Source organism: Marmota flaviventris, chromosome 1 (genome assembly GCF_047511675.1).
Source record: "Marmota flaviventris isolate mMarFla1 chromosome 1, mMarFla1.hap1, whole genome shotgun sequence".
Taxonomy (NCBI): Eukaryota; Metazoa; Chordata; class Mammalia; order Rodentia; family Sciuridae; genus Marmota; species Marmota flaviventris.
Window position 1 is genome coordinate 184592833 of NC_092498.1, and position 13436 is coordinate 184606268.

At 42.9% G+C, this 13436-nt stretch overlaps 1 protein-coding gene across 3 annotated transcripts in view; it reads right to left on the reverse strand.

The window, feature by feature from the left end:
* Positions 1 to 1144: 1144 nt before the first annotated feature.
* Thrb (thyroid hormone receptor beta) overlaps positions 1145 to 13436 on the reverse strand; it is a 372625-nt gene continuing 360333 nt past the window's right edge. For all 3 annotated transcript variants that reach the window (XM_071619528.1, XM_071619521.1, XM_027923190.2), the window contains exons 9-10: positions 7917 to 8175; positions 1145 to 5837 (exon numbers count right to left, since the gene is read on the reverse strand). In XM_071619528.1, the coding sequence (XP_071475629.1) occupies positions 5596 to 5837; positions 7917 to 8175 (501 nt within the window). In that variant the 3' untranslated portion in view covers positions 1145 to 5595. The remainder of the gene's footprint in view (positions 5838 to 7916; positions 8176 to 13436) is intronic.

Consider the following 13436-nt stretch of genomic DNA (forward strand, 5'->3'; position numbering starts at 1 on the left):
ATGCCATTGCTGCATTGCAAATGATTATGCTTTCAGACTCAATTTTTGGTGTGGGTATTGTTTGCTTTTGCTTTCTTCCCCTTTTCTTAAATCAGCAAGACTTAGAATATTCTTTGAGGAATCAGCCCTGTCCCAATTCTCAGTCTGCGGTTTAGATGGTGCTCATTATCCCTCATTTCCTCCACCTAGTACCAGGATTTCAAGGGATTAAGCAAATTAGCTCATCAGTCATCAGAACCACCATGATTGCCTTAGAAAGGGCAGAAGATTCAATTTGGGACCAGGAAGAGAATTAGGCCCAGGATTTTCATGGGCATTATTGGAGCAAAGAAACTCTTTCTACTCTATTGGCGCTGTAAGGCTAATCCTGCAGCTACTATTGGCCAGGATCAGGTCAAGGCTATGTGAACTGGAAGCCTACATGAACAAAAAGGCTGAGAGAGGTGCTTTTTGACAATCCGAAGTGACCATCCAGACCCAGCCCTGCCTGTAGATTGTCCTATCCCTAGATTTCTCAATCCATTAAAATCAGTAATTCCTTTTATGTTTAAGCCAGTTTGATTTAGCTTTTGTTCCTTTTTCACAGTGACATGTTGAGGGAAATGGGGATGGAGGTATATGTTGGTAGCTGCTGTATTATTCCATTAATAATATTCTGGAACACTTCGAGATAATGAAACAAATAGTCATTGACTTGCAAAATGAGATCTTTCCTTCTCCTTGTGTCTCTGTGGCCTTCCAAAGAGGTAACCCCCATCAGCCTTTCATATCCCCCACCCCAATACCTTTCTCCCAAGTACATTTGCTTTTTCTGGAGATGGTTATGAACCAAGTGTCCGTAGCATCCCTGTTTTTCTCCCTTTGGCAACAGCTAAAGTGAGAAGAGTAGGCAACTCTGTGCTTATTTAGAAACTAATAAAAATTAAAGAAAGAGGCGGGAAAGTACGTCCATTATAAGCTTTTTCTTTTTTTTTCTTTTTCTCTTTTTTAGAATTTAAGCTTATGAGTTTATCTACGCCCACTATATTCATAATTACAATTTAATATTTGCATACAAAAGCTATGTAAAAATCCATTTTTCCCAAATATACAAATTTTCTTTTTGGATAGTTTAAAACATTTTTGATCACAGATTTCAACAGAGTTTTAGGCTGAGAAAAATATTACCAATCTAGCAATATCACTTAACACTGTTTGCAAAACACACATCTTCCAATGACTGTTCTTTTCTATTCTGTAGCATTTTTCTGATTATCAGGGCATGAAAACATTATGGGGGGAAAGTGTTTTCTCTGAAGACGGCATGGTGGAGAACTCATTTGGATCTATGATGAAATTAAAGATGTTCATATGGAAAGAAAGAAAAGTGGGGTGAAGTCCTGTGAGTGCATTCATGCCCTGATAATTGCCGTATCAACAATACACGTGTAAAAAGTCGTCTTTTGTCTTACATTGTGCTCCATATGTACATGAGTATTATCTGCATCCTGAGGAGGACAGATTTATATTTGATTGTCTTGTGCATAAGGTGGGTCAGCTTTAACTGTGCAACAGAAAGCCACAAACAGCGTTATTACCTGCACGATATTGCTCTTGAAGGCGGCATTAATTAATGTGGAAACACACTAGAAATGCACACTTTTTGCATTTGCAAACATTTATACAGCACAGTAAAAATTCTGTGATAAGGCCAAACCTTTTTTACCCCTTGTTTTTTTTTCTGTGTGTATGTTTTTTAACTTTTTTTTTTTTTTTTTTAAAGATTAAAGTAAAATGTTTCAATTGTAAAAAATACACACCGGGCAAATCCTTACCTGGATAATAAATATCTACATCACAGTACAATAAAATTTCTTCTCTATAAAATTTAAATATGGATTATAGTCTATCACTATGAAAGAAACACTAGGCTAATATTTCCATATTATTAAAATAACAGGAAAAATTACGAGCTTATTTTAGAACCTGATGCCATCGTGGTTGGAAAGGGCAAAGAGATTCAAATGTGTCATCGCTCTCCTTTGGAGGAGGAGCTGTGGCTTGGTTATTCACTTACATTAAGTTCTTGAAAAAGGTTTAGCCTTACAAATGCTGGCTACATTTCAAAAACCATAAGACCGATTTCATAATTTATGACTCATGCAGCAAAAGGTCAATATGACACGAATAGGTTAGAGTTCCATAGAATAAAAATGTATCACTGACAAGGACATGCTTTGGGGGTGCTCAGCAGTTCCGTGGAGGCTGTCTGGGGGCTTAGTGTCGAGGAGGGGCCGAGGCTGTACACCTGTTCACAGAGGAGCAACGGGGAATGGGTTGCTGGAGCCGAGCTGGGCCTGGCAGCCCTCCGGGTGATTGCACTGCAGGCTGAGGTGTCCCTTGGGGCCCAAGTGAGGGGACATCGCTGGGCTGAGCATCAACACGTCAAGCGCGTCATTGAGGACTGAGCTTGTTTGACTATTAAAAAGCTCTGAGGCGGCACGTCGTGTTTTGAGCAGAATCATAAAGGAGGAAAGCTCTTTTTTCCCCCCACTGTTTCTGGAAGGACTACATGTCTGAATTGAAGAGCAAAGTACACTTGAGGGTTAAAAACACACATGCGCACGCACACAACCCTCACGATTGCATACAGACACACGCGTGTGCCCTGCGCACCTGTGCCTATGTGTCCCTAACTGTGAGCAACTTTTAGGTAGGAATCCCTGCAGTGTGGGTATGTCCTGCTCTCCTGGAATGTCTCCCCACGGTTGGGGGCAGGGGTGAAGGCCATTTCCATTAGGTCCATACTTGATTTGAAAGTCCGGACAATATAAGGAAAAAAATGTTTAAAAAAAAAAAAATGTAAGAAATCCCCAGCAAATTCCTCCCAGTAGAGCTTTTTGAGATGCACGAAGTATCTCCGTCAGTTTCAGAAGGAGTGAGTTTAGTTGCTCTGACCTCCACAGTCATGATCCTTTGAATCCTTAAATCTTCTTCCCTCAAATTGAAGTACTGTGAGCTGTCCTACTTAGTGTGAAGTATTCAGCCTTCAACAGGGCTGCTAGACCAGGGGTTTGCCTGTGTAAGGCAGTCATTTAAGGAGTGGGAGATCTAATATTTTCTCTGCTCAGGGCTAGCCGGATCTACCATTGAACAACACCCAATCATAGTTAATCCCCAAAGCCTTCTGATATAGCTTGATAGCAGGGTCTGCACTGCCATTAGCATCTGGGAATCTGATGTCCTGGGCATTCTGTCAAGCAACACAAGGAAACATTCTCTGGAAACCCTGATGCCCTAGAATCCACGAGCCTGTCTAGTAGCTCACCTGCTTGCCTTCTCTGGGTGCTTTTGGAAAGAAAACTTGCTCCACACAGTAAACTTCTCTGTTACTCTGGAGCTAGAAGTGGTGGTTCATTTTGCAGAGAGTTTCCAAGGGGGAGCCAACAGAGGGAGTTGAGATGTTGGCAAGGCAAACGTGTAAGGAGACTGGCTAGAGGCTGCCTAGAAAACCCCAAATCCAAACCAACCCAAACCAACTATATAGATAATATTAAGGCAGGTAATCTGCCTAACAACTTCATGCTTATATTTTAATCTCTTCACCCACTTCCTATATCTGATTAACAAGTACTGTAGCGATAGTCTTTTCCCAGAAGCCAATGTAATTGCTTTAGCACATCAAACATACAATTCCCCTCCCCTCACATTATTTCCAGTCCTGCTGGGGATTTTCAGTGCTGTTTCTTTTCTTTCTCCAAGACCATCCTGTCTTCCTCTAAATCCTTGGCTACCATTGTGCAAATTCGTCTTCACCATCCATATCAAATATACATCTCTTAACTGCTAATGGGCCACACTTGTTTGTCTAATGAAGCTTGAAATTTGATTATAAAAGAAACCATTCAAAGAACGGTATTCCACCCTCACCCCCTGAAATTCATACAATATGGAAGGTGAGGATTTAGGACATCATGTCTTCTTTACCAGATAAGAAAACCAAGAACTAAGGTCCAGAAACCACCAGCTGACAGAGCACAAACCAGAACCTGGGCACCCTGACTTCTAGGCTGGTTCGGCTCCACCAAACCTAAAGAAAATGAGTCCACTTGGTTTTCACAGTGACTATCATTCCTTTGTTTTTAGGTAAATCTCATGGATATGGCTTATTTTCCCCAATATTTCCAGGATAAGGCAGTAAAAGGCAGTTTATATCTACTATGCCAGTGAAGAATGAGATACATTCAATTGCATGGGTACATTCTTTGCCCATTTTCTGATGCTGAAGTGATGAGGTGTCACCGTTTCTTTTCTGGGCACATCTACTCCATGACGGTCATCGGAGAGGGAGGTTGGGTGGGGAAGGTGACAGTGTTCTGGTATGTGACCCTCAGGGGTTTCCTGCTGAATATCTGTCAGAATAGTGCTATAAAGGGGATAGGACCCGTCTTATGTAGGGAGAGTTGAGCGATTTAGTGCCTCAGAGTTGGAGGGAATATTTGTGAATAAAGAAAATCTCTTGAGGACGTGCGACCCGAAGGAAACATTCCCAAGTCACCCAGCACATGAATACTGGATTTCCTTCAATTTGGAATTCAACAGCGCTAATCTCTCCTTGGAATTCTCCAAACCAGACTCAAATTTCAGCTTGTTTATCTCGCCTTGATTAGAAGACTTGATCCATAGGGAAATCTGTTAACTCAGCAAAGGTGCAGCCAGGATAAATAACTTGAGCAGCTCGGGAGATGGCAGACCAGATGCCATTGAAACATGACGACACCCTATAAACAGGTTTGACTTCTGTGGGAATGTTCTGTGACCCTCAGCTCTAGAGAAGTCTTCCTACCATGAGGTAATCGTGCGTGAAGTTTTGGAAACTGCGGAGTCACTAACATTGGTGAAGATTTCCAATTTCTTTGGGCTCGCTCAAGAAAATTATTCTCCCTGGGGCCTCAGTCAGCCAGATACCTGCGTATCTTTTGAGTCATACTCCTGTGTAACTTGAAATTAAATCACAAGGTCACAAAAATGATGAAGGGACAGCTGATTTGTTAGGACACCAGTATTCCTGTACAGTCCAAGTTATGCGGGAAGGAGAGAGTGCTGAAAAGAGCATGCTCTCGAGTAGATGAAAATTTGATTCTTTCCCTAAAAAGCTGAAAGCCACATCTAACCAAAGGTGGTTTGTGCTCTGCTACCTTGAGCCCTGCAAAAATCGGGATTGGATCACGATGGCGGCATTATCTCGGTTTTAAGGCTTCTTTACTCTTCTGCAGTGCCATTTGGCTAGCTTGAGTCTCTGACAAGGGACGGGTGGGAGCTGGTGATGGCCAGGTGCTGGTGAAGTGATGATTGTCCCCCCCTCCCCCCTCCTCTGCCTCCACAACTGTAAAACCTCCAAAGCATTCACATCGAAGGACCGGGGAACAAAATGCAATAGTTACAAGGACCCGCATTCAAGGGACAGTTTCATCCATGTCTATGCCGAGGACGACCTCCCTTCCCCCCAGACGATCCCTCCCAACAAGAAACAAAGAAACGAACAAAAGAGCTAGGCAATGGAATGAAATGACACCCAGTAGTGCTGTAGGAATTATGAGAACAAATCCAGTCCGTCTAATCCTCGAACACTTCCAAGAACAGAGGCGGGAAGAGTTCCGTGGGACATTCCACCTTCATGTGCAGGAAGCGGCTGGCATGGCAGGCTCCGATCATGCGCAGGTCTGTCACCTTCATCAGGAGTTTTGGCCAGAAGTGGGTCACGTGGTGTTTTCGGTAATTGATATAGTGTTCAAAGGCCAGCAGGAAACTATCTTGGTATTTCTCTATTCTCTCAACACAGGCGAGCCCTGGGCGATCTGAGGGGAAGGAAGAATGAGGTTATTAATTTTTGCGGAGAGAAGGGTGCTCAGGGTTGAACCTAGGGATGCTTTATCTCTGAGCTGCATCCCCAGCCCCATTTGTTTTCTGAGACAGGGTCTTGCTAAGTGGCCCATGCCACCCTTGAACTTAAGTCCTTCTGCTTGAGTCTCCCCAGTTGCTGGGATTGATGGCATGTGCCACTGCCCCCCAGCTAACACTTCAGAGGTGGGAAGAGGTGGCTTCTAGTCCTTTAGTGAGAGGTAGGCAGATTGGGGTCTTTTCAGCTCCAAGGAGGGAGCCTGGATGCAGCATGAATTCCATGGCACTAGGGACCAAGTGACCAGGGAGCGGCAGTGCTCTGTTTAGATGAATACCTCTAGCTTAGACAAATCGCCTCCTTGGATGTGAAAGGTGATGCCTCCCTCCTAGGACAATGTAGCTGACCATTGCATAATAAGGGAAACAATCCCCTGGCTGCCTGCAGGAGTGGAGAGGACTAGCACGAACATGTCGGGGTAGGGAAGAGATCTGAGAAGAGACTGGTGACATTGCTGAGGCCGGAAGACTGCTAGACAGTAAGAAAGTCTCTTGGATATAAAGAAACATAATCTCGAATTTTAAGTTGTTTGAGGCTACAATACGCCACACCTTCCCTTCTTGTATTCAGTAGTCCTCCCCCTTATCCATGGGGCTGGGATATTCAAAGACTTCCAGTGGATACCTGAAACTACGGACAGTACCAACACACCTCATATTTATGACAGTTTGTATATAAAATTGGGTTGTACTATCTATAGTTTCTAAAATTGTATACAATTATATATTTTATATATATGTAAAATTCTCCCTCAGTACTCATGAGGGTGGGGAATTGGTTCCAAGACCTTGCAGGTACTTATATCTGAGGAAAATCAAGTCCTTCATTATAAAATGGTATAGTATTTGCACATAAACTACGTACATCCTGTTATACACTTTAAATCATCTCCAGATTACTTATAATACCAAAGGCAATGTAAATACTATGTAGATAGTTTTTATACTGTGTTACTTAAGGAATAATGCCAAGAAAAAAGCCTGTGTGTATTCAGATGCCATCCCACATCCCCAAAATATTTTCCATGTGTGGTTGGTTGAATCCTTACATATAGAACTGAGGATAAAGAGGGCTGGCTCTACTGTTTTTTTTTTTTTTTTCCTTTGCATCGGAATACATTTCAGATATGTTACCCATATATTCAGCCATTGATGTAATACGTACTTTTCAAATGCTAAAACCTAGCCTAGGTGCCTTGTCTTCAAAAGACGAACAGTTCAGATGGAGACACTGTCAAGTTAAGCAGGTAGTTAGAGTGCAAAGGGATAGGCACTAAAGCAGAGCTCACTCAGGTATTCTGCAAATTCATAGGATGAATCTGAAACCACCTTATATTTAAAGATTAGCTTCCCTTAAGTAACAAGATGTGTTCTGTATTTCTTATTTATTATGACATGGTCCCTGAAGAAAAAGCTGTTGGCATTATTCACTGCCCTTCACCCCTGGGAGCAAATTTTGACACTCTCATATGATTTCCACACACACAGCTTAACAAAGAATGATCTGGTCCCTCTCATCCATGTCCGTGCACACAGAAATGGGAGGAGGCAGGATGGGTGATGTCTGCTGAAAGTGGTCAATTCATAGTCGGTCTCTCTCTGTAGTACTGAGGATTGAATCCAGGGCTCCTTAACCACTAAGCCCCACCCTCAGTTCTTTTTATTGTGAGATGGGACCATGCTAAATTGCTGAGGCTGGCCTTGAACTTGGGATCCTTCTGCCTCAGCCTCTTGACCTGCCGGTGTTACAGCTGTGCACCACCATGCCTGGCTGATAGTCTTTATACCTCTTTTGTTCCTGCCCCCTCCTACTACCCTGGAGAATTCCAAAAACCATCAGACATCTGATGCCTTCATTCAGTTCCCAGCCTATTGGCAAACCCCTAATTGAAGGGGGATTGAAGACTCATTTGTGATTTGAATTGGCACCAGACACATAAAACTCCTTTTATACCCAGAACAAATCTAGGCATACTCACCTGAAGACATTAACAGGACGGCCTGAAGGAGGGCTACTTCGGTGTCATCCAGGTTGAAAGATGACAGAGACATGCCCAGGTCAAAGATGGCATCTGACACCACCCCAAGACCCCCGTTTTTCAGCTGGCCCCGTGTCACTGCCATTTCCCCATTCAGGGTTAGAGTCTCACTCTCTGGGTCATAGCGCACTGCAGCTCGAAGGGACATGATCTCCATGCAGCAGCCTTTGAGGAGGATTATCTGGTCTTCACATGGCAGCTGAAAAGAAGCAGCCCACATCAGCAAAGGACAAAAGGAAAATGCCAGTCAAAGCCATATGCAGTGTCCTAAAAGCAACAGGAATGACCTCTGTCACTGACACTCATCCAGCATTTTTGGAGCCCCTGGTTCTCCTCCCCCACCCCCAAACCCTCTATGTGGCAGCAGACTTTCAACAGCTATTCTTAATGGTCCAGGCTAGCTGTAATCTTCAACTTTAATCTCAGTAGTTTGCATTTCTTTTATGACAGATATAAATTTCCAACTGGCATTAGTCATGTATAAAACTGTTCAACCCCATAGTTTGTGGATTATTTTATGTCTTTACTGGATAACTGAGAGCAGGGTTTATGCTAAACTTACCAATTTTTCTACTTTTTTTATGTCCTCCAGTTCTGATACTTAGCAGTTGACTCTACTGTTCAGTTTGCAACAGCTTCTCTTTATTTTTTGAAGCAAGTTGGCTCCTTGAGTCTCTTAAAAAGCGCAGAACTAGGAGGCTATTGACAGATGCTACTAAAGAAGCCCAGAGAGATAAAAGCTTTGTCCTTCCCAGTGAGTCGAGGAGGGCAGAGGTGAGAACAGAATTCAGACGTGTTGGCTCCTAAGGTTATGTTCTTCTCAGCAACTCAGACACCAGAGTTGCTTAACACACCAGATCTTTCTGCCAGTATTGTGATTTCGTTTTAAGCTCATGTGTCTACCCCTTTAATTAGGATTTATGATAATGGGATAACATGAATAATGTACTTTATAAAATAACCAGAAAAATAATGGAAATTTATTTTGTGGTTGGGGAGTTTAAATGCCATTATCAAACTCATTTGAAAGGCTCTTAATGTGTTTTTGATGAATTAGGCATCATGCTAAGATTTACATGCATTCTTATTTAATTTTCCAAGTAATACATTGGGGTAGATATTCTAAATCCAGTTTTATTTACACATGGGAAAACTTGGGCACAGAAAGGGTGAGTGAGATGGTAAGGGTCATGTGAACGTCTTGTGGGTGAGGCTAGAATTTGAAGCTAGATCTGTCAGAACCCAATGCCGGGGGGGGGGGTGGCGATGAGAACACTCAAATATCATGGATATGATTGTACAAACTATGAGTATAAAAGTCACAATAATAGTTTCCACACATAATATTTACCTCCTCCTTAAAGCTCCTTATGAATTCTTTCTGGGAAATGCTCTTGGCAACACTTGACTAGTGCAATTTCGGTTTTTATACGGGAGTGGACATAATGCTATTGAATTATGTTTAAGATGCTGGGTATTACATATTTTGCACTAGCTTAGCCTAGTCACCTTGCCATTTAATTTAAATGGCTTAGCTTTTTCTAAAGACCAAAAGTCATTTAATATTTGATTCTGGGGTTCATATGCATGCAATCTTTACATGAATTCTTTTCTTCCACCTATTTTTAAGAAATCACTGATTCGCTTTTGTTTGGGTTCTGACTTATATTCATTAATTATATCCTTTAACTCATGGCCCAAGGCGTGGTAGGAAGTGGAAAGCCCAAGGTTGGGTAGACCCTGTACTGGTGAGAGGAGAGGGGCCAACTTAAACACCTGTTTCCCATTTCAGCCCCATCCGGATCACCTGTGGTCTTGTTGGGTGTAGATTCCTGACTACACCTCTGAGTTTCTCCATTTCACCCAAATTCCCAAGTAATGCTTACTCTGCAGGTTTGTGGATCCTATTGAGAACCTCTGGCATAGAACAGCACTGAGAAATTATTAATCAGATCAAAACACTTGTTTTTTTTTTTTTAAATCTGTAAAAGTATAAAAATTTGGGCAGACCCCACCTTTGAAGTCAAGTTGTCTTTTCAAGTTTTCTTTATAAAACCTACTAACTCTTGATGACTAGTTCAAATTGAAATGAAAGCTGAATCAGTATTTGCAAGGGATCATCACTGGTTTAAAAACACATCTTTTTGGGGTGTGTGGAATCCTGGTGACATTTGTTTTAATATATAGGCAAATCATCTCTCAGGTACCTGCCACAGTGTTTCAGTGTGAGAAGGCTCCAACATGGGCTGTCAGGCAGAGGCGCTGGATACGCCCCCAGGGTCTTCTGTCTCCTCAGTGGAGCAACGCTCAGGTCAATTGGCAAAGATGATGGCATGATCTCAGGGGGTTCTTACTTGTTGTTCTGGCAGTTCCACTGGCAATGATTTTTAGATATCTGAAAGCCCTGGCTGTCACTCCAGCCTTGTTTAGTGGGTTGACAGGATGTTAGCAGAATAATCACCAGGCACACAGTTTGAACAGCAGAGGCAGCAAACTGCAAGAAACCCCTGGCTCCAAAACAACCTGGGATCCCCATCCCATTCTGTGAGTAGCGCAGAGCCCTGTAGAGCTCATTACCTTCCCTTGGATTTCAAATAGCATGTGAAAGGATGAAAGGTGCCGAGAAGACCCCCCCCAGCCCTGGAAGTACATGTGTCTGCGCTTGTTTGTAAATTATAGACTACAAATGATCAGGGTTGGAAGAGAGATGGAATCATGACAGTGAAGCAGCCTTAAACTTGCAAGGAAAGCTTGACGAGAAAAGCTCTCCACAACCCCATGCTTGGAAATTTCCATGTTGAGCCCACGTCCATACCATGGACACGAGGGCCCATAATGCTTGTTTCTGGGGTTGGAGACGACTTCTTTAAGTGAAATCTCTCTTCAGTGGTTGGTTTTTGGGGAGGTTTCCATTTGTTACAAAACATTGCTGGTGGGCATTCGAAGGGCGCTTGCCATGTGACAGGCAGACTGGCTTGAACTCTCAAACTCCACAGCGTTCTTCTTCAGCCACCAAGTCCTGGGGTTCAAGGGACACAACCAAAGAAAGGCCCAGGTAGACAAAACCAACCCAACAGATAAAGATGACATTGAGCTGGTGAGAGAGAGGGGAAGCAAGCTTGTCTGAAGACATTCAGGGGCATGCTTTCTCACTCCATTGCTATCTGGGAACACATAAGGGCCTCAAAAGGGATCTCTGTATGCCTTGGTCCTTAGATTCCATGGATGCACCCTGAGGAATTGATGATAGGAGCAGGGCATAGTTACCAAAATGTTCACTCATTTATGAGTGAAAATTTGTAGATGAGCCACAGAGCCAGTGATAAAAATAACTTCATTTTTTTGAATACTATTTGGCCATTAAAAATCGTTTTGTGCACGGACACTCATATGTCCTACCACTGACAGTGAAATCAGGTGCAGTGGGTGCTGGGAATGTTCTGTTCCTTGGTCTCAGTGCTGATTATGGGGATGAATTCATGAGCTGCACCCTTAGGACAGGTGCACACCACTCTTTAAGGTTAGAAGTGGTTTAATAAAAACAACATTATTGCATAAATTAATAACACATTTCATGTATATGTAATACACACAAATAAAAAAAAATGCTCCAAACTGATGTCAGTTTTACCAAGAATTTTTACGTTTATTATGTTGCATAAATCTGCAATGAAGATGTGCTGTTTCAAAAACTTTTAAAATTTTCTTGGCACTAAGGATCAAACCCACAGGTGGTTTACCACTAAGCCACATCCCCAGCCCTTTTTTATATTTTATTTAGAGAGAGGGCCTCGCTGAGTTGCTAAGGGTCTTGCAAAATTGCTGGCTTTGAATCTGTGATACTCCTGCTGGGATTACACGTGTGCGCCACCATACCCAGAGAATATGGGCTATTTTTATAACATCCTCCAAAATGGTCATAAATATTAATTCTAAAAAGATGTCATAAGGTACAGGAAGTTCCATAGCAAATACCCTAGTGCTATGGCCTAAATGTTTATCCCTCCAAAATTCCTCTGTTGCATCTCGTCCCTGATGTGATGGCACAGGAGGTGGGCCTTTGGATAGTACCAAGGTTCTGAGGGCAGGGTAGAGCCTTAATGAATGGGATTTGTGTCTTCATAAAAGAGACATCAGAGAGCTCCCCGGTCCCTTCTGCCACGCAAGGATGTAGCAAGAAAACAGCAGTGGATGAACAGATAAGCAGGTCCCCACCAGACACTAGATCTTCTGGTGCCTTGACCTGGGACTTCTCAATCTTCTCAGCTGCTTATAAGTTAACCAGCCTATTGGTATTTTGTTATAGTAGCCTGAATTGACTGATGCCTCATCCCCACCACAGTCAAGTGAGGGGGTCAGAGGGAGACAGGTACTCCCGCACTCACTCTGTACCTTACCCCCAGACCTAACTGACAATGTCCTAAAGTCCATTGCCCAAACCTTGTGGGTATGCCTTCTGTAGAGGCTCGGAAATGAGCAATGAGAAGTATCCCCATCACTGTCTATGGTTGCTCCAATTGTAGCTCCCATTATTGCAAACTCAAGGCCACAATGGAGCTGGAAGCCAAGGTAGCATGGGGTCATTCTAGGTGAGGAAATGCTTCTCCCCGAGACCACAATCTCTCATCATTCAAGTGGCTTTCAGAAGAGACACATAGCCATGTGTGAGCCTTTGTGAGTATCATCTTTCTGGGTCCCCCTGAAAGCGTGAAGAGCCTTAGATTGGCACCTAATGGAGTTTTGCAAAAGGAAAAGTTCTCCAGAAAACAGAATCGGTCCCACTTGATTCAAAAAGGGCAGTTACAGGGAGGGTGGAAATGTCATTGCGGTATTATAGGCAGCTAAAATTTTTTTAAACATTTTTGAGTTGTTGAGGGATCTTTATTTATTTGTATGTGGTGCTGAGAATTGAACCCAGTGTGTCAGGCATGCTAGGCAAGTGCGCTACCACTGAGCCACAACCCCAGCCCCTAGGCAGCTTTAAGGAACTGTCCAAGTACTTTATATTATCCTATTTAAATCTCCCAATAGTTCTAAGATGGATGCTATTTCAATTTCAATTTTAAAGATGAGATAACTGAAGTTTGAAGACATTAAATGTGTGTTTTTTTTTTTTTTTTTTTTTTTTTTAAATTTTGGTACCAAGGATTGAACTGAGGGGTGCTTTACCACTGAGCCACATCCTCAGACCCTTTTTTGTTTAGAGATGGCCTTACTAAGTTTCTGAGGCTGGCTTTGAACTTGCGATCCTCCTGCCTCAGCCTCTTCAGCTGCTGGGATTACGGGTGTGTGCCATGGCGTCAGGTCTGTTCAGGATTCATGCCCATGCAGCCGACTGCAGAGCCCACGTCCTCGGTCACTGCATGACAGGGCTGCTAAAGTTAGGGATGAAATGTCTCTGAGCTCTTTAGGGTTCCCTGAAGATGGGGCAGAAGGTGAACTTAGAGGAAAAGAGGGAAG